Genomic DNA, 21736 nt, shown 5'->3' on the forward strand with positions numbered 1-21736 from the left:
GATCAGATTAGGATGATGTATAGGGACTAGGTGTCCTTCTTTTTGGATTTGAGTATTTTTAGTTTGGAAAACTGTACTTATACTAATATTGTCAGTTTGACTTCTTATTCGAATGGGTTCCATGTACCATTTGATGTTGTGTAAATGTTTTGGATTTATAATTGGAGAAACTTTTCCGCTGCTTGTAAATTATAATGACTCAATTATCTATCCAAAGGCATTTCCTGATTTAATTCTTTGTTTGTTTTTAATTACTTTTAGAAAGAAAAAAAAATATACCATCGCTTTGAAAAACGGGGTGTTACAGTATCCATACTCATAAAACAAATAATAAACATTCATCCATAAACATAAAAATACAACACAAGTAAGTAGCTCCATGTAGATACAACACAAGAAATAATCTATCTCGCAAAGTTTCTTATTATCAAAGACATTTGCTATTAGTGACTAACATCAAGGGTATAACCAATTATCCTTGAGAAATATTTTGCTTGTGTGACAATGCACATGTTATATACAATTGGGTCATTTCAATTAAACATGAATAAATTACTGTTGCTATTAAAACCATGACATCAAATTAAAACCCTAACTTAATAGTGAAATTAACTCTCATAGCTAATCAGATATTAAAATCTGAAATGTTGACACTAAATTAAAGTAAATTGAGTTTCTAAAATTAATAAATCACAAAATCTTAACAAGATTCAGTTCTAACATTTGTTGAACAATCATTCTTCATGAGTTGGGTTGCGATTATGGAGCATTTTAGAATTTGGAGAAAAAGTCTACCCAAATAGTGATTGAGAAAAGTAAACGCAGTTGTGAAACAATGTATTAGTAAAAATAAAAATAGACTTAATTGTAGTTTTGGATCATTTAGTATTACCAATTCACGAAATTAATAATCTATTTTAAAATTCGTCAATTTTAGTATTTTCTTCATATTTTTGAACTAAAAAAAATGAGAATTTGTCATATTTTTAATGACGATATAAAATTCTAAGATATAGAACCATCTAAATACATTAATTATTCATATTATTAATTAAATTAAAAATATAAAAAGAAATTTAAGTTGAAATCTAAATATCATGAGTAATTTTTAACTTTTGAAATTTTTAACTTAGAAATTTAAAATATGATAGAATTATACGATAGAGTTATTTGATATAAATTTTAAACGTAGTGTTTTACGTTTAGAAACTATTTTTCTTATGAGTAATTATAATTAGAGAAATATATAATAAATGCAATTATTTGTGGGGTTACAAATTAACTCAATTGAGCAATTAATTGCGTGGCCATGTGGCGACCTGGTAAACCAGTTGACCTTGGTCCACTTTCTAACCGCCTTTAAATTTTAAAAGTGTTAATTTTCTTTTCTTAAGACATGTTTTAAATGAATATGTATCTATCTATTACTTCTCAAATAAAATATATATCAATATAAATAATAATCAAAAATTGATGTTTATCATCTTATATTAAATTCTAATACATTAATTAAAATAAAATATATTATATTTTAATTATTAATTTTATTTATATTTTATTTTCACAAAAATAGTATTGTTTAGTAATAAAATAAAAATAAAAATAATAATTGAAATGTTGATGTAAGTAATTTTAATTTAAGGTTAAATAAATAAAGCTTTTAATTATTATAATTTATGTTGCATGAAGTGAAATAAGTATTCTACCGAATTTGAAAATTTCAAAAGAATTATAATTATGGGTCGTGTTCGATTGTTGTTGTTTAAGATGAATACAAACACAAGTCTTGAAGAATTGCCTTGTAGTAAAGAGCCGTGTTTTGACCGTACATTGTCACTCTTCATTTCCTTAGGTAGATATTTTTATGTAATTATGATTAATTCAATAAATATATATATATATATATATATATTATTAATAGTATATATAAATTAGATTTTTAAAATAAAAGAGATTTATTTTAATTTTTGAAATGGTATAATTTTTTGGGGTCAATAGTTGGTTTTTTTCTTCCAATGTTAATTTCTTTTATCACTATAAATAGTTTTATATTGAGAGATAATATAAACTTTTAATTGATGAATTATTTTAAAATAATAATTAAAATTATATGATGAAATGATAGAATTAAAGGTGTTTATAAATTTTCAGTACAAAACTAATTTACAGTGTAGTCTTCTGTTTTTGTTTTTTATTTTGTTATATTTGAAATATATATCATCGACGTTGAATCAAATTACGTTTATCTTACACGTCCATTTTTTAAAATTTTATATAATTATTAAAATAGATAAAATTGTTTTCAATTCATTAAAATTGCATTTAAATTATATTCAAATAACAATTATTATCTACTAAAATATAACAAAATAACATCAAATTTTAATATTACATTTTAAGTTTTTATTTAAGTTGTTTTTCCAAGTTATCAAATTGGGTCTAAAAAGGATCTGAATGGTAAATATAATGGTCAGAAACATACAATAAAAGTTGGTCTAACGGTGTTAACTTTTTTTTTGTTTAACATAAAATATTAACTTAACATGTACAAAATATATGAGGGCTCGTTTACTTTGTAATATTTTAAATTTTCATTCTTTGAAATTTTGTGTTTTTTTAGTCAACTATTAGAAATTAATGACTAAATATATAGTTTCTGAATCTAAAACTTGAAGGACTTTTTAACATTTGTGTTTTTTAGAGTATATATTCAAATTATCAGTTACGTTAGTTTTCGATTTTGAATTCTGAACTTTCTTTTTAATATTCATTTGATGTTTCTTAATTGACCAAATGAATTATTGACTAATATTTATTTGATAATTAAAAATTTGTGATTTATGAAATAAACAATTACATATAATGAAAATGTCATATAATAATTTTTTAATTATGTTTTATTAGTATTTAATTTTTTTCTCTATCACCATAACTCAATTCATAAGATATATCTTTTTTATATATACCGAATAGTAAATATCACTTCAAACTTACATACATATATATATATATATATATTAATATTAAATAAATATTTAATTATATTCAATTTAATTAAATTCAATTTAAAAATATATAACTGTAAGATTTTATTATATTCAATTTAAAAATATTAATATTTACTGATATGATATTTTTTTTATTAACAAATTAATTTTAGGATAAACCCATGCATTATTTTTCTGAGTCAAAAAACATCAACTTTTGCAGTATGATTCATATGGATATGTATCAAACCGTGTCCATTGACACATTGGTAAATTCCAACTTGTGTAAGTTGCAACTCGTTCTAAGCCTTTTCACACAAAACCCACAAAAAAGTTTTATGGGTTATAATCAAAATTACACAAACCCAAAGTTAAGAACCCACTTAAAATTAAAAGGTAGTTTCTTTTTCTACTTTATATTCTAAAAATATCTAAGATACACTTTTAAATTAATTAATACATATATTTTAACCAAAAACCACCTTTGAATTAATCAACATTGAAGGCCGAAAAAGAAATTACTAAAGCAAACATATTAGGATGAGAACATTACATAATCAAGTACATATATTAAAATATACATATGTATTAATTGCTGATGTAAATAGACTTCAATTCAAACATGATCTCTTATATTAAAAAAAAAAAAAAAAATTCAAACATGATCTCTCTTTAAATCCAACAAGTACACCGACAAAGTACATGAATTGACAAAACGATTGCAACTAGCTAGGTGTAACCTGGTTTATTCCATTTTGCATCTTTTATTCCACACCTTTTAGTCAAATCTTGTTTTTTTAGGTGGGAACATAATAAATAAATAAATAAATAAATAAATACCCGCGGCAAACCGTATGCAACATAATGTTTCCTTCATCACCTATTTTATTAATTATGTATTATTATGTCATTATTGTAAAAAAAATTAGTTATTATTATAAATAAATATATTATTTATTTATTATTTAATGTTGTTTTTTATTTAATTTAAAAATATTTAATGCAAATAACTGTATATTTAACATTTAAAATAGATAATTTAATACATTTAACTTATATTTTATATGACTTCTACAAAATTAATTTAATCTAACTGAAATTATTAATAATCGTTAAAGTAATTTTTTTTACCTTATAATAATAACCACAAAAATTTTCTTTTATATGTTTTGAAAAACCAAAGAGAATTTGAGTAATGTAATTTTTTTCCTAACGAATCTAACAAATATTCCTATTGTCTTTTTATGTGAATTGCTATTATGCCACGTGGACTATGATTCGTTTATGTAATTAAGAAAATAAAATAATGATGGTGGATTATCTATAGTATATAAAACTATTTAAATGGGGGCTAGTTTTAGCACCTCGTGTTAGATTTCTCTTTCGTACAACTTTTATATTATACTATAGTTCAATGTATTCGTTTCATTCTCAAATAGTATGCGCCAAAGGGTATTTAAATAAGGTGTTACATATTTTCATTCTCAATAATAACATCTCAAAGGTTCATCAAAATTTGTGTGTGAAAAACAACTTGATTGATTTACATGTCCTTATTAACGGTGGCGAATCAACGAGGTTTAGGTGAGTTCACCGGATTCACGGTGAAGCGTGGCGGCGATGGTGGTAGTTCTAGTGGTGCATCTCAATCATTTAATGACTTGAAGAACCAAGAAGAAGAAGGGGGTGTGAGAAGTAGAATGCAGGGGTATAATGGTGATAGAGAATTAATAGAAATGGTTTCAGCTCTTACACATGTTTCATCTAGTCAAATGATGGTACAAACAATTGGTCACAAAAGAGAACGTGATCATGATGAAGAGATTAGTAGTTCTTCAAATCATATTATACAACAACCAACACTTCCTAGAATCTTTACAACTGTTATGGTACCTTCTCAAACATCAGGTGCATTTCTTTACCATACTTTTTATTTATTTCATTTCTTCATCAAATCATACAATATATTTTTATAAAATAGTTGAAGACAAAATTATTACTTCCTCTAGTCTTGAAAATGAAAGAAATTTTGATCAACAAAATTTAATGTATTTGATCAGAAAAAATATCAATTTTTTTTGTTAATATATATGGTCAGACTAAACATCATTTTCTGTTGACCAAACTTTCAAATTCGAATTTTCATTATTTAAAAATTTAGATTCTAAATTTCAAATCTAGACCGTCTTACTTAATCAGATGATCACGATATCCAAAGAGGGTCGATTGCAGTGAAACTTGGTGTTTAGTTGCGATAAGTTATCTACAATTTTTGAAAGAGAAAACTTAAAATTTCCTTTAAATGATTGTTTTTGTTAATAAGATGGCAACTTTTTCTTAACAAAGCATGCACAATGTATTTAAGCAGTGGGTTCAGAAGGTCCAAGCAGCATAGGTGGTTCGACGGCAACATCGGCGACAACGGAAGAAGGCGGCGAAAAAAGGAGAAGATACAGAGGAGTGAGGCAGAGGCCATGGGGAAAATGGGCAGCAGAAATAAGAGATCCACACAAAGCAGCAAGAGTATGGCTTGGAACATTTGACACAGCTGAAGCAGCTGCAATTGCTTATGATGAAGCTGCATTGAGGTTTAGAGGGAGTAGGGCAAAGCTCAACTTCCCTGAAAATGTTAGAGCAATACCGACTCCGACTCTGACTACGACTACGACACCTCAGCCGCAGCTGCGATCGCATTCGACAGCTTTTTCGCCGTTTAATGGACAGCCAGACTTAGTAAGAGACTATTTGGAATATTCTCAGATTCTTCAAAGTTCTGGTGACTTTCAATTACAACAACAACAACAACAATCTAATTTATTCCAACAATGGTATTATAATTCACAATTGGCTCAACTTCAATCACCTTCATTGTTGTTATCGTCGTCGTCGTTGTCGTCGTCATCTTCATTTTCAACCTCCACTCAACTTTCCTCTTCATCTGATTCATTTCCTCTATTTAATAGTCAAGAAATGAGTTTTTTACGGCCGTCGAATAACCATCCGCCTGGTGGAAGCCGTGGCGGCGGATTAGGGTTTCCGCCGACAACTTGGTCAGATATTAGTGGTTGTCCACCACCTTATGGTTGATACATAGATCTTTGTTTGTGGTGATGGTCAAAGTTCACAATTATGATTGCGCTGTGATCTTTGATATTATAGAGAAGAAAAATAAAATATTTATCGTACTATTATGGAGACATTTAAAAAATTTATATTATGATAAAAATCGTATATTCAAAAAACAATTAGATTTTTTTATTTTACAATTAGTGGGCTTTCCTTTTATATATTTATTTTTATCTATTATTTTTTCTTTCTTTCGTAAAGGAGAAACTGAAAGAAGAAATAAATGGAATTGGTATATATTTATTTGTGTATTTCATATTTAGTTGATAGAAAATTCTCTCAACAGTTAGTTTTGGATTTACTTATTGTTTTGTTTCTATTATTGTAATGAAGATTTTTGAGAGAAAAAGTGTGGACGGTTAAAGATGAATTTGGATTTATCAAAGTCGCTTTTTCATCGTATTTATTGTAATTAGGAATGTTCATCGTCGTTTGAATTTAATTAAATCATAAAAATAATTATTTTTATTTTTTAAATTTAAATTTAAACTGTTCAATTCACTATATAAATATAGAATAAATGTAGAGAGATTACAAAGAGCAAGTGAAAAAGACAAAGTAGAATTTAGGTACCAGGGGTTAGTTTATTTTATTCCATCATTGTTCAAATGGATTTGATTTGATGTTAAGTGTTAACATTATCTTAGTTATCCATGGAAAGTTGTAGCTTTTGAATAACATGTCTTCTACCAACTTAACAGCCACATAGTTTATCAAAATCTGTGTATGCTAGCTTTTGAGTATTTTAGCAATATTTTGTGGTGACTGGTTAGCATAGTGATGCTTTTCATTCTTTATCTTTATTGTTTTAATAAGCCCTTTTATTCCCAATCCTAGCTACTGATTATAAATTACATATTTAATGTGTTATTGCTAATTTAATGCTATCCTCAAATAACTTTTCTTTTAAATAAAGTATGTTAATAATTAGTAAAAGTAAAATGCGATATCCTAAAATTCAGGAGATTTATATATATTATATATCAATCACTTACATTAAATTCAAATAATTTCTTAACTAAATAATTGCATACGAGTTGCATTATTTTAGTTTTTTGAGAGATAAGTTGTCATTTTTTTTTACAATAACTACAATATACATATACAATGAAAAAGAAACAATTAAAAATTGTCTATTCAATAAGTGTGGTCTTGTGTAAGTCAATAAAAAAATACTCCATGGTCTTGTGTACCAACCATGTTGATGCATTTAAAGTCTCTCCCAACAAAGTTAAGTATGATTTCAATTTATATTGGAAGATGCATTTATAAGTGTTTTTTTGAATTTGAGTATCTTTCTTACCTAGTCGTGCTCATTATAAATGTATTTAAAGTCACTATATGTGCATTGGGTAGTTAACAAAGACTATGGTATGAATATGAACATGTTTTTTTGTGTTTATTTTCAAAGTTGAGAGAGCATAGAGTGCTTCAGTCAAGTCATGGAACCTTGTTTGTTACATTTCACAATTATTTTTAAGGAAAATGTTCAATGACACGTCAACAACTCCTTTTATTTTAAAATATAAATAAAAATTAATAAAAAAAATTTAACATATTTAATTTTAATTTTAAAATAAATAGATCACTTATTTTCATTCCTATTTTAGAATAGAGTAATATAATCTAAAAACATTAACAATTAGATTTAATTCGTGTTTGAATTGACAAAAAAATTTGATACAATTATAATAAATTACTATAAATTTGATATAAAATTTATACTTAGAGCTTTTATTATTATTACGGTGCAACTGTAATTTTGCAAAACACATTTAAAAGTACACTTAATTTTTGAGACATTTGTTTATTAACATTAAGATATCAAAGAAGACTGCCTTTTAGTTCAAATTTCTTTAAATATTAAAAGATACTGTAACACAGCAACACGTGCATTAATGTATCTATAATTAATTTTGTTCAAACATTATTTTCATTTTGAGTGATCTGTTTTGGACAGAAGAGCACACCATTGTGTTCATATTGGGTTATTGGATATAATGTCAACTAGTACTACTAGTTGACCACACCCTCCTATAAATGAATTGTATCTTTTTTTAGTCTAAATGAATTGAATCTTAATAAAAACATTGTTCTTATTTTTGCATTTTCAATTAATTTAAAATATTAATAAAGCAAACATAATTTCTTCATTCTAAATTTTTATTTTATAAAAATAATAAAGCAAAGAATATGGGACAAGACTCGTTATAAAAAATATCTTAACTTTCTTTTACATATTAATTCTGTTAAACACTTTTTTTTATTAATTAAAATTTAAAGTAATTTCTCATTTTAGTCCAAATACAAAAATGACAAAACTTAAGTATACCAATGAAAAATAAAACAAAACTTTTAGTATATAGTAAAATAAAATAGGACATATTAGTCTTTGAAGCAAAATCCTTCCACATACTATATGTCAAATGATTATGCATACTATTAAATTGGTAGTTACATTCTTTCAACAACAAAAAATACTAGTTACATCCATTCGTATTTCTTCTTAACGCTAAATAATTAAACATTGCTAGAATGTCATATTCATTATGTATATTAATATCGACATTATTAGCTAATATTTTCAAACATAACGTTTTTATGCTAAATTAAGAACATTATGTAATTCTACGGATATAATTCATTAATCATTTACAAATAACTCTTATAGTAAAATAAATTTAATTTTGATTGGACAAATTGGTGGCCAAAATTACCACACAACTAGTAAGAAGGAGCAAAACTAAGGAATTTAGATCTTCTGCAATTAGGAGATCCCATATTCACGCAGTTGAGACATCAATAGTTGAGATTGGATAGTCGATATACTACTATTGTTATTTTATAATTCAAAACATTGAGCATGAGTTTAGATCAAACAACCATCGATGTCCTAAATGCGAGGAATTCCCGACTCTAGAGAATTTGGATCCAAATCTGAGGCCTCAACTAGGGTTTCCTTCACTCTTGCCTTGTTTGACAGCCTCTAGACATTCCTTTGCCCGATGAACTTTGGACTGGAGGTAAAAACTCCCATGCTTGGAATTATTCTCAAACAATTTATCATATTTCTGCACAAAAATAAATATGTTCAAAACATCATTCAAAACAAGGGTTGAGTATATATTTTTTAATACTAGAATTTACAAAATACTAATCATTTTTTGCATAGTGTAGTTTTTAGTCTCTTATCAGTTACTTATGCAGAACTAAAACACATATCTATGTATTTTTAGGTGGCTAAATGAATAAAAACTAGGTTGGCCAAAAATCAAAATTTGTCAATTTTATAGAAATAAAAAAATAGAGTATAGTTGTCATGTATTGTTAATATAAAAAGTTTTACACCATTAGTACATCACAACTATTCATGGACATAATTTTAGAGGTGATTATGTTAAAAGTCAAACATTTCTAATGATCTAAAAGTTGTAATTGACTGACAGTGTAAAAACTCTTTATATTGCCAATGTATATGAATTAAATCTTAAAAAGTATATTTTTGAACCATTAGAACAAATATGTAAATAGTAGCCACAGCAATGATGGTATAGTAACCTTAATAATATCCTCCCAGGGAGTATCCTCAGCAACACCAAGAATCTGCCGAGCCTCTTGCTGTGTCATAACTTTGTCAGCTCTGCGTATAGTATTTTGCATTGTTTCTTGTGCAACACCATTTTTTGAGGCATCTGCAGCAACATAATGTTCAGTAAATAAGAAAAGTTAAGAATAAAAGATACACACACACACACGCACCGTAAGACATGCATGCAACTGCAGTATTGTAGATTTTGAAGTTGCCGCAGCGGCATTGCAGCAGCAATTTAAACCGCATTTACCGATACTTTCCCACAATATAAAATTTACAACGTAACCACAACCACGACCCCAACCACAATTTAAAGCCATGATGACATGAAAAAGAAGCAAGGACCTAAAATAAATTAGGTATACTACGGACCTAAAATAAATTAGGTATACTACGGACCAAAAACAAATCAAGGGTATAAAAGGGTAAATAAAACTTGTATTTGAAAGAGACGTTGAGGAGCTATTTCGGGGAAAACATCCAAGTAAATATAAGATGTTTTATTAGAATTTGATACCATGTTGTTCAAAAAGCAATGCCACATAGTATCAAAGATGAGGTGAGTCATCAGGGTCCCGTTGATGTACATGGATCAAAGTCAAACAATGACAGAAAAAGAAGATTGAGGAAAAAAAATCATGTGCCAACTTTTTGAATCAAGTGTAACAACCAAAGTTTTTCCTACAAAGTACAAACAGTTACTTACATAGAATAATAGATTAACAAAGCATCATAATCAAATTAAACGAGCAAAAGGCGACGTCTAAAATTTTGCTAACTATATAGAAGGAATGCAATTGATAATTCATTCATCACAACATTAAGTTACAGAAGCAATAGAACAGATGAAATGTAAGGAGAAACACGATTCCAACATGTAAATTCCTTCCTCAACATAACCCATAAAATCCCACACCACGGGTTGAAAGAAAGGAAAAATTACCATAACTCCAGTCTCCAATATATCTTTATCACCAAACTTAGCTCCTAATTTCTTAAAACAATATAACTAAATATCTAGCAATTAAGTGTTAAAATCTATGTTGCGCCTACACTATATATTGAAGGTGTGTACGAGACGTGTCGGTGTGTGACACTATGACTTATGATTACATCAATCACTTCTATTTTCTTAAATTATTACTAGTGTCTATGCGTCAATGCCGGTATTGTGTCTGGTAAGTGTTGGTGCTTCATAGGTTAAAAACTTAAAATGGATTTTGATTTTGGAAAGTTACATTTGCATATGGTATATATCCATGAAAATTAACAGGTTGTTATCAGAACAAACACCTAAAAATCTCAGAATTTAATAGTTTATTAGCAAGCATATATATTCTATGCACAAATCACAAATATGTACAGTCATAATTTGGAAAGTTTACTCGTAAGGGCTTGACGATATGCCTGAACTACGGCTTTTGCCAAGATTTCCCCACCCCTCACAATCAAGCTCGCGAGAATCTTTGCAGCCTGCATAAATTATTTAGTCAAAGTTTAGCTATAAACAAGGAACATGTCAGACAATCTATTGCACAAAGAAAGAGCATTTACAAATAGTTAATTTCAAACCACTTTGAAAGAACCCTCCTCAACCAATAATCCTCTCAATCATTTTTTAGTCAATTTGGTACAAGCACCCAAAAAGTCACAACTATGATTTGAACCTTCAAACTATGACCAAATGATAGTAAAAAAAATCGACAAAAGGTGCCAAAATGCAAAGAGCGTAACCTTGACATCCAATCGCTCATTTTTCCAATCTTGTTTTCTTCCTTTCAATTTCCAACTCTATCCCTTATGCGCACACTAACCCTGTTCAGAACCAAACAATACGCTGATTCTACTCTCAGATTTGCATCAACTTCCAAAGAACAAACCCAAGTAACCGTAGAAGATGACACTGAAGAATTGTCTGGTACTAGGTTACTCGCTCAGAATGTTCCACGGAGAAGTCCTTAATATTAAGGTTTTACTCAACCTTTGAGCTAAGCAACCGAATATTAATCTCTTCAAATTACAGCTAATGAAAAAACAGTTTCTTTCTTAACAGATTGAGCTGTTTCCCTATTAACAACACTGCAAATTATACTATGCACAAAAAGCTGTTATGACCATTAACAGATTGAGCAGATTTCTAACTGCTTTAGATATAAAAAAAGCAATTTTGGCACTCAATAATTTAGAAATTATTTTTTAGAGTTTTTTAGAAAAGCAGAAGTTGTGTTTATCTACAGTAATGATATTTTTAGGAAATAGGCGGAAAACAAATGGGCTCTTAACAAGTTTGGCCAAACTGATACCTACAAGCACCTCAACTCAAAAGTTGAAAACTTAAAGCCCGTGTGTTACAGCCAGCTTATTTGATAAAAAAAATCACTTATCTTTAAAAAAGGAGTTACTTTTCAAAGTTCTTATCTGCTTGATACAGCTTTTTGAAAAAATTATGATCTAAAAACAGCTTCAAATGAGAAGTTGTTTAAGTAGCTTCTAAAAAAAATCATTTTTAAAATGTATAGCCAACGGACCCTTAATCTCATGAAATAATAGATAAAACCCAAAACAACCAATTTCCTAAATTCTTAAATACAAAGAAGCTAAATAAAAAACAAACAAACATATTTAACATCAATTCATCATTTCCTTGAAAATAAAATACCAAAATAGATAGGAAAAACATGAAAGGAACATACCATAGGTTGAGAATCAACAATATAAAGTTTTTCTGATCTACAAGCTTGATTTTTGTTGTGTTTTTAGGAATTGATGAAGCGATTGATGTGAATCTCGAAGAATAATAACGGCAGCGTCGTTTTGTCTCCGGAATGGAAAGGAAAAGATGGCGACCATGGCGGAATGTAGGGTTTCAATTTGGGGATTTCTATTTGGGGAACTTTCTTTACCCCCACACCAAGTATCATATTTTGAAAAATTCTACAAATAGAACAATTACTAAATAACAACAACAATAATAATAATAATAATAATAATAATAATAATAATAATAATAATAATAATAATAATAATAAGCTAAATATTTTAATAACTTTTGTTCGAAATTGCTGCTTATTTCTAATAATTTCAAAATATAAATAAAAATTAAACAATAAAAATTAATATATATTATTTAAAATTTAGATTAAATATATTTTATTTATATTTTAAAGCAGAACAATACATCTTTATAATTCAAATACATTCAAGGTTGTTTATTTTATAAATTTAAGGTAAAGTGAGTTGTGGAACTCACTAGAATTAATATAGACTTAAGCATTATATATTGCTTCCAAACAAAGTTCTTACATCAAGCATGGAAGTTATACTCAAATGTTTGTGGGGAATAAAGTAAAAGTGTCTTATTTCAATTGGTGTGTTTATCCTATAGATTGTTTAACATAGCCATAGATGATTAAAACGGAAACTGCGAAATATTTTATTGAATAACATAGCCGACAATTTTTTCTTTTTTACTAAAATATGAAATTTATTTATTTAAATTGATAAAAATTTAATCGATCGAGAATATTATAATTTAAATTTATTAAAATTGAAAATGATAAATCTGTGAATAAATTCACATCACTTGTGTTAATATTATACAATAACAAAATGTTTATAAAAATGATCAAGTCTACAAATATGATAAAATTTGCCCTTGATCAAAATTCATATGTCAATATAAACCAAAAAACACTATACTAAAACGAGAAAACAAAACGCTGTAACAAGACGAAAAAATAAAACGTTGTACTAAGACAACAAATAAATACAATGTTAAATTAAAACGATGAAACCACACAAAAAAAAAACGCAAAAGATAAATCAAATATGTGTAGAAATCATTTATTTAGATAAAAGTGAATAAAAATGATTTAGAAGGGTGATTTCGGATCAAAAATTAACTTTTAATCACACTTTTAGATAAACAAATAAGAATCAATCAAAGAGATAAAAAGGAAGGACACGAACATAGCCGATTAGGTCTAAATAACAATGTTATGTCTATTCTATCAATTTTCACACAAAAAATCCTAATTTAACAGGCCAACAAAATTTCCTATAATTGAATTGATAAACTTGGTACCACTCTATGTGTAAGATGATTTGTAGCTAGCAAAGCAATTTCACTAAGTAACAACATCTCATTATTTAGAGAATGGATTGAGGGGTTATTTGTCTTTTCAACTTCGATAGCTTTCTCACAAGTCACAACTAGCAAGTCCATCACTAGCATGTTTTGCATCATCATTTGCATTTTGAGGATCCATAACCAATTTACTCAATGAACTTCTGAATGATTCAATAGTCTCATAGTAGAATTCAGTAGCACATTGTCTAATAGATTGAGTAGGATGCTCATTTGTCACTTTGATGATAAAATTTTGAGCACGTGTTGCTTTATCTATTGCCATCTCCAAGATATATTTGGATAGGTCAAGATAATTTGTGGATGAGATGATTCTTGAGTTAGATTTCAAAAGATTCAAGCAATTATTTGCATCCTCTTTGGCCTCATTGCATAAAGTTTTGTATAAGTTGCCACATAATGTTGGAAGAGGTATGAGGCACAAGCAAAGGATGAACAACAAAGTTGATGATTGAGTGGTGGAATTCATTTTTATTTTATTTTATGATATTGATGAATATGTGAGCCTTCAAACGAGTCTATATATACTTGATACCATGAGGAAAAAAAAGGTTTATATTTTTAATTCAACTATAATTAAATATAAATGACTACATGCAGAGTTTTTTAAATGACTACATAAAAGACTATGTATACATGCAGAGTTTTAAAAAGCAAATTCGGTTTTAAATAAAATATTATTTATTGTACTGCAAAATCATATTGCTTAGGTCGTCCGCTTTGGTACAAAACCCGTCTTTATATTATCTAAACTTTTAGTTACTCTAATTTTTTTTAAAATAATATTTTTTATCAACAAATTTAGTTTCTATTTTTTAATTAATTTATTAATTTATGTGTATTGTTTTAATTTTTGAATAATTATGTGTATATTTATTTAAGATATTAATATTAGTGTAGGCACTCGCGTTAAGTACGAGTTGAAACTCGATGTAAAAAATTGTGATTATAAAGACGGTAATGAATAAAGTTAATATTTTTAATAATTATAATTAATTGAAAATTTAAAAAAATACACATTCACGGTATATATAACTAAACTTTATAAGATAATCTTTAGAAAAACTGCTATTCTAATATATGATTCTTTAATAAAATAAATAGTAAGTATAACTATAAAGAAAATACATTTTAGCATAAAAAAAATAATGATAGCTCAACTAATTACCAAACTTGAAACACGAAAATAAACAAAATATAAACTAACTTTCATGTATTTTTAGGGAGTTAACCTTCATATTTAAAATTCTAATGACGATTTAAAAAAAAAAATATATATATATATATATATAATATTAAAAACCAAAAAAATAATTCTTATAATAAGACATTTTTCATTGATTATTTGTATTATTACTGTATATACAATAGGGTCCTAGATGATATATATATATATATATATATATATATATATCAAGTTTAGGGTTTAGGGTTATATATATATATCAAACATTAAAAAGCAAAAAATTAAATTCTTATATTTAGATATTTTTCATTAATGATTTGTATTATTACTATATATACAATATAGTTGGTTTTGAGCTTCTAGATGTCATATACGAGTGATGAATTTGATATTGGTGCACGGATTATAAATAGTCTTCAATATAAAAGCTAAAGATTATGTAAGCATTAAAAATGTTCATACCAAACTAACAATAAAGTGGAACTATAGCAAAATTACTTAAACATGTATCTATCCATCCGCATATGTAATAGTAACATATTAACATCAACATTTATCCACATATTAATTTTTGAATATCATTATTCTTGCATTTTAGTTGCAAAATCATTAATAATATGTTTGCAATCAAGATTCTTTAAAAAGATCATTTTCAATTGAAACTAACGCAAAAATATTTTATTTATTTTACGACATTGTAATTCGTACATAAGATTTTAACAATTTTAATTTTGAAAAACTTCTCTCAACAAATGATATAGTAATAAAGATATTTAATATTTTTCTATATAAAATATGCAAGAATTGGAAAAATGATTGTAAATTTTAAAAAAAATTCAATATCATCAAACATGATTCTGATTTAATTAATTGAGATAGAATTTCATTCTCAAGATCATAAAAATGACCATGTTTCAAATAATTTTTAAAACTTTTGCAACATAGTTTCAAGTTTTTATAGAAAATGATCTAAGGCTTTATGGTAGTGACACTATGCTTATTTTGAAAATTATGGTAGTATAAGTTGTTTTTATTTTGAGACTTGTAGTAGTCATGATGTGTATTTTAAAAATACTATTTATATAAAACTTCACTTTGTTTTAACAATGATGTTTTAATATGCTTACAATTTTATTTTAAAAGTACATTAAAAAAATTAGAGCAAACAGTAAAATACAAAATAGAATAAATATTTTTTCATTAGCCATAAAAATTCTATGAGTAAATGATAATTTACCCACGGACATGTCATGGATACAATTTTAAATATCAAATACAAAACAGTAAATATTTTCCAGAATTATCGTGAGTAATGTTACTCGTGACTTTTTCAAGTATTTACGTTCTTATCTACGGAAAATCTATGAGTAATATTACCCACGGAGACTCGGTCTATCATACTACCCACGGACATTCCTTAAGTAAGTTTTTTCCACTGTTTGTCCATCGGTAAATATTTTCCAACGAGAAAAATAGCTACAAACTCGTATCCGTAGATAATCCGTGAGTAATTTTACGTTATCTACTATGTTTCTGTGGGTAACAAAAGTTTTTCTTGTAGTGTTACCTACCCTCTACGCACAAAATATTTAAATTTAGTTAGAAATATGTAAAATAACTCACGACATTGAATTTTATAACATAAAATAATAAAATATCTACAAATATAATAAAATCAAAATAAACAGAATATTCATAATATCTTAATATATTTTCTATTAATCGGACGAGTTGAATGAGACTTGTGAAGAAATCTATTATTATATATATCTTAATATATATATTTTTAATTAATCGGACGAGTTGGAGAATGCATATTAATCATGTTGATCTTGGTAAGACAGTCATGGAATTCTCAAATTGTTTATTTAATTGATCGAATAATTTCTTTGAGAATTAATCCACTCAAGGAATTGTTTCGATTTAAGAATAGAAGTCGTTTAATTTCAAAGTCTATTTAATTAATCGAATAATTCCTTAGAGAAATAATGTGATAAATCAAGAAGCTAAGAGAATAATAGAATTCAATAAATAAGACTAAAATAAGTGTAGATTTTGATCTTTGTTAATAATTAGAGAAATTGATATTTGAATAATGGACTTTAAGAATCAATAAATATTTTTATATCTAAAAAATTGAATATGAAAATACTAAGCATATCTTGTGCTAGTGGGAATTTATTATAATAATACACATCTCTTTTGCCTTTGTAAAAAAAAATTGTGCTTCAAATAGTAAGTGTGAAAAAATTAAATGGCGATTATCTCTACAAATTGAACGAGGATGTGTTACTCGAGTTGATAGAACGAATGAAAAAGATGAAATGAGTGATAGATTTTGAAAATTTAACTTCAATTTAAGGGTTTTTTCAAAGTACTCTTTTATCTTTCTCGTAAACTCTCAAACAAAGTATAAAAATTGAAAAATCAATTGAGCAAACATTGTATGAACCAAAACAAACTTATAGTGTTTGTTTATGCAACAAAAAATACTTTCCTCACACAAAATAGTTTTATTAGAGAAAAAATATATATTATCTATTAATAACGGAGAATCATCAACTTCGTTAAGAATTTTCGATGAAATTCACGTATAACCTACCAAATCTTGAACTCCAAACTTAAACTTAAATTAATACATGTGTGAGGGAAAGGTCGAACCATTTAAATTGATAAAAGTTCATTGTAATATAAATTATCATTTGAACATAAAAAAAATCATATGTTTAATAACTAAAATCCCCTCCCTTTTTAACATCATTAGCTATCACAAATAATCAATCTAATTAATATTTATATAAAGAAAAATATTTATTTATTTAAATCAATAGAATACATCAAATACAATATAAATTCAAAGTTGTTAAAACTAAAAATGATACATATGTGAACAAACTCACAACAACTAAGTTTATAGTATAAAACAACAAAATACTTATAAATGTAAAAAAATAAAGTGACCAACATAGTCATTTCTCTAAATTTGTGGCCATATATTATCTCCGGTCATTTTTATAAATAAATAAAAAACAGTTAAAAATCAATAAAAGTTGATATATATATATATATATATGATTCAACAATCTCTTTTGAAAAATATAGAACGGAGTAATATATAACAAAAAAGAGTTTATGAGTTTGGAAGTTTGTTTGTGGCTAAAAATGCAATTTTGCTAAGCAACAATATCTCTTTATTTAGATCAGAAATTTTAGGAATATTAATATTTTCTGAAGCCAAGGCAGTTTCACATGTTGTAGGACCATCACCGGCAACTTTGGCATCATAGTTTGCTGTTAATTCATCTTCTTTCAACTCACCTAAGGAACTTTTGAATGATCCAACCACCTCATCATAATGAATAGTTGCACATTCTTTAATTGCTGGTGATGGATTTGTCTTCATCATTTCCTTTAGGTAATTCTGAGCCTCTTCACCCTTTTTTAGGGCAAATTGTAAGATGAGTTTACATAGTGCTATATCGCTATTCGCGGAGACAATTTTAGGCTCTGACTTCAAAATTTGAAGGCAACGGTCGTTGTCTTCTGCGGTCGCTTTGCAAACATCTTCAAACAATTTGGCGTTCGATGTTTGAGAAAATATGATGATCAATGAAAGTGTTAATAACAAGGATGAAAGTTTTGATGGATTCATTTTTGTTGTTGTTGTGGAGAAAGAAGTTGAATTCAAGGTTCCTTTGATAGATTCTTCACATTTATAGTGTTGTTTATAGTAATTGAAAAAATAGTAATTTTTGTCTAGTGGAGATAATTTTAGTAATGTGTTATTATAATGATTGGTTTAGGTGTATTGATGTAATGTTTTGCTATTTTTATATATCAACTTATTTCTATTTTAGCATCAAATTGTAGAAGCTAAGAAAACAAGTTTTGTCATTTGTTGATTTTTTAAAATGTGAAAATAGTAAAGTATTAATACTTTTAATAAAGTAGTGCTATTCATTACGATATATCAATTTTAGTAAACTTCAACAAGACACTAAATTCACCAATACAAAATGCAAAATAGAAATCCCACTTTTTTAGTGACAATCTCTTCACCTAATTGCATCAATATAGCATGGATTAAAAAAAAACATTTCAACAAAGGAACCGATTTTACAAAGCTTAAAATTAATTATGATGAGAACTTTTCAGCCGATTTTGCCTCAACGTGCGTTTGCTAAGAAATGTAGCTTAAGGATTTCCACGTTTAAAGTGTCTCGTGACGTGAAAAATATGAAGTAGACGTGAATCCAAACACAATTGAATACCAATTGGAAAAGAAAAACCAATCCAAGACAATAGTACACTTTTGTTTCTTGAACAAACACATTTCTATATTTTCCATAAGGGCCAAGATTAACAAAAAAAGGTCAAATAAGTGTTTTTTTACTTAATGTTTCAATCAATTCAATTCACATTCCTATAAAAGTAAACAAAGATTAAGAAGTATTTCCCTATTCCATCTTTTTGATATATAAGCAAAACCCATATCACCTAAAGTTGATATGCTATGCAAACATCAAAGAAACCAAAATCATTGCCGCGAAGAAACATAGCTTCTAGTTTCAGTTACATTTGAATTGGCAAGTACGTCTGCCGCAATTTCCCAACTTCCACTTCTTCTCCAACTTGAGTGCCTTTCTTCGGATCGAACTGTTGGAGTTCGACGATCTGAGCCTAAAACTGAATCACCTTCTGATGTAATATTGTAAGGTCCATTGCTCCCTCTGCTCCGAATATCGTCATCAATTTCATCAATATTCCGACGTTGTGATATCTTTAATAGGTCTTCACCGATGTCTAGATCATCTTCAACCTTGGAACGCGGATCTCCCCCCAAATCTGGTTCAGGCTCCCGGATAATGACTGGAGGAGGTTGCCTCGGTACTTCCTCTTGAACAAAATCCCGGAAATTGTTCCTTGAAGGCTTCACTTTTGTACAAAATACTTCCAGAAAATTATTTAGACACCCCCGATTGTAAACATTGATCCTGTTATCTGCTCTGTATCGAAAGTTTTCATAGGTGGTCTGCAAAAAAAGGAATTAATCACCTAGATGATGAAAATATTCTCCAAACACAAGATCTTTTAAGAATCAAAATTACAGAACGAAATATTATCATACAAAAGTATTTATACATAGAACATTGCTTTTCTATAAAATTTTCTTATCTCCAACGTAAAGCCTAATATTTTGCCACATCACCAAAACATCAAATATTTTTTTCCCGGCCGTACTTCATTTTGTCCATGTCCACCTCACTAATGTCTTTCCATCAAAAGATTCTTATGCAACAGTAGTTTCAAAAGTAATTTCATTAGGGAAAAAATTTACTAATGTCTTTTATTGCTAAGTTACCCGGTAGTCTGCAAGTAAAGTGAACAATGAGAAATATTATATTGGATTCAGAAATGTAAAAGAAATCAACTGACCTGGTTTGTACTAATAAGGTACAAATGAAAGCCAGTTAGTCCACCAACAAACCACAAAGAGATGAAACAATATGCCATTAGTATAACAGATGCAGGGGATGCTTTCATTGCCTTCCACACTGTCCCATGACTATCATCCATCAGAACCTTGATGTAATAAGCTGAGATGGAAAACACATAGATACATAGAAGAGTCGCCGAAGAAACAAACATAAAGAAGTAACGGTAGTTCCTCTGCACATTGAGAAAACCAAAAATAAACAAATATTAAAATAATGAGAGCGCAGACATGTAATGTGCCAAGAACATCATTATGGAAGAAATAGGTATCATAAAATCAAGAACCCGGTGGAGGTCAACTATCGTACCAATCCAATGCATTGGCCAACCCAAGGGCAATGATGATCAAAACGTTCAACACAATTGTTGCAAATGGAGCAATGTGAGCAACGAGGAGGGCGATACAGCATACAGGTATCGCAATACTTCACCCTTACAGGAAGGCCATTGACCATTACTTCCCTTGTTCGACTTAACTGTGTAAAATACATGTTTTTGATAAAGACAAAGACCAAGGAAAGTGATCAAGTTGCAAGCTCAAAAAGAAGTCAAACATCAAAGACAACTATGGTCAAATATGCTAGAAGTTTTATAATGTAAAGGTACATGATGCAATCTAATATTCGTATATTTCAAATGCACATGAGAACCTTTCATTTTAGCATATGCATCAAAAGGATTTTCAAAAAGTAAAAATATATAAATAATGTTTGAAAATAATATTTTTGGCAAAATACATAAGTGTATTCGAATACAACATCCTGTATTCGAATACAAAGCAAGTCAGAAGCAAAAATCTCAAAGTTGTATTCGACTACGACTATGTGTAGTCGAATACAAATGTATTTGAATACAAGAATGTGTATTCGAATACAAGCTTCAAAATTTAAATAAAACTGAATTTTAAAAGGATGTGTATTCGACTACACACAAGCTGTAGTCGAATACACCTGGAAACAATGCAATTTTTCAATTCTGAAATAGTTCCAGACCATTGCATTTCTTCATCAAACCTCTTGAATCAATGACCACGAATCTGAAGAGATGTTTATAGAGTATAAATACACCATAATTTCAGATCAAATATAATCAATCCTACAACCAAACCTTGAACAAACTTTCTAAAATGTTTTGATTTATTCAAAGTTTCACTTTTATATTTCAAGTACAGATTTTATATTTTCATATCATTGAGAAAAGTT

The 21736-nt window shown here is 27.6% G+C and overlaps 4 protein-coding genes across 5 annotated transcripts in view; 1 reads left to right on the forward strand and 3 right to left on the reverse strand.

The window, feature by feature from the left end:
• Positions 1–4349: 4349 nt before the first annotated feature.
• On the forward strand, positions 4350–6172 carry LOC101490540 (uncharacterized). Its single transcript, XM_004489675.4, has 2 exons — positions 4350–4895; positions 5356–6172. Exons 1-2 carry the CDS (start codon positions 4535–4537, stop codon positions 6072–6074), a joined length of 1080 nt encoding a protein of 359 aa, XP_004489732.1. The 5' UTR covers positions 4350–4534; the 3' UTR covers positions 6075–6172.
• Positions 6173–8750: 2578 nt separating this feature from the next.
• On the reverse strand, positions 8751–12633 carry LOC101490220 (mitochondrial import inner membrane translocase subunit PAM16 like 2-like). Its single transcript, XM_004489674.4, has 4 exons — positions 12399–12633; positions 11091–11178; positions 9672–9805; positions 8751–9184 (listed from the first exon to the last, which is right to left on the reverse strand). Exons 1-4 carry the CDS (start codon positions 12399–12401, stop codon positions 9059–9061), a joined length of 351 nt encoding a protein of 116 aa, XP_004489731.1. The 5' UTR covers positions 12402–12633; the 3' UTR covers positions 8751–9058.
• Positions 12634–18118: 5485 nt separating this feature from the next.
• Positions 18119–18741, reverse strand: LOC101489881 (uncharacterized). Its single transcript, XM_004489673.3, has one exon. It carries the CDS (start codon positions 18688–18690, stop codon positions 18169–18171), a length of 522 nt encoding a protein of 173 aa, XP_004489730.1. The 5' UTR covers positions 18691–18741; the 3' UTR covers positions 18119–18168.
• A 656-nt stretch (positions 18742–19397) lies between these two features.
• The window catches only part of LOC101489147 (protein S-acyltransferase 8-like), a 10431-nt gene continuing 8092 nt past the window's right edge, over positions 19398–21736 (reverse strand). The window contains exons 4-6 of one of the 2 annotated variants that reach the window (XM_004489670.4): positions 20843–21010; positions 20475–20708; positions 19398–20070 (exon numbers count right to left, since the gene is read on the reverse strand). In XM_004489670.4, coding sequence (XP_004489727.1) covers positions 19576–20070; positions 20475–20708; positions 20843–21010 — 897 coding nt within the window. In that variant the 3' untranslated portion in view covers positions 19398–19575. The remainder of the gene's footprint in view (positions 20071–20474; positions 20709–20842; positions 21011–21736) is intronic. The other variant, XM_012712741.3, reaches the window with a different exon arrangement.

Source organism: Cicer arietinum, chromosome 2 (assembly GCF_000331145.2).
Source record: "Cicer arietinum cultivar CDC Frontier isolate Library 1 chromosome 2, Cicar.CDCFrontier_v2.0, whole genome shotgun sequence".
Lineage (NCBI taxonomy): Eukaryota > Viridiplantae > Streptophyta > Magnoliopsida > Fabales > Fabaceae > Cicer > Cicer arietinum.

What these genes read in the sequence shown, in the direction of transcription:
- LOC101490540 (XM_004489675.4), top strand. Translation starts at nt 4,535, where the DNA reads ATGTCCTTATTAACGGTGGCGAATCAACGAGGTTTAGGTGAGTTCACC. An exon ending in GGTACCTTCTCAAACATCAG is followed by an intron (nt 4,896 to 5,355) that starts GTGCATTTCTTT and finishes GTATTTAAGCAG; the next exon opens with TGGGTTCAGAAGGTCCAAGC.
- LOC101490220 (XM_004489674.4), bottom strand. An exon ending in ATATCGTCAAGCCCTTACGA is followed by an intron (nt 9,806 to 11,090) that starts GTAAACTTTCCA and finishes ATGTTGCTGCAG; the next exon opens with ATGCCTCAAAAAATGGTGTT. An exon ending in CCTGGGAGGATATTATTAAG is followed by an intron (nt 9,185 to 9,671) that starts GTTACTATACCA and finishes ATTTTTGTGCAG; the next exon opens with AAATATGATAAATTGTTTGA.
- LOC101489881 (XM_004489673.3), bottom strand. Translation starts at nt 18,690, where the DNA reads ATGAATCCATCAAAACTTTCATCCTTGTTATTAACACTTTCATTGATC.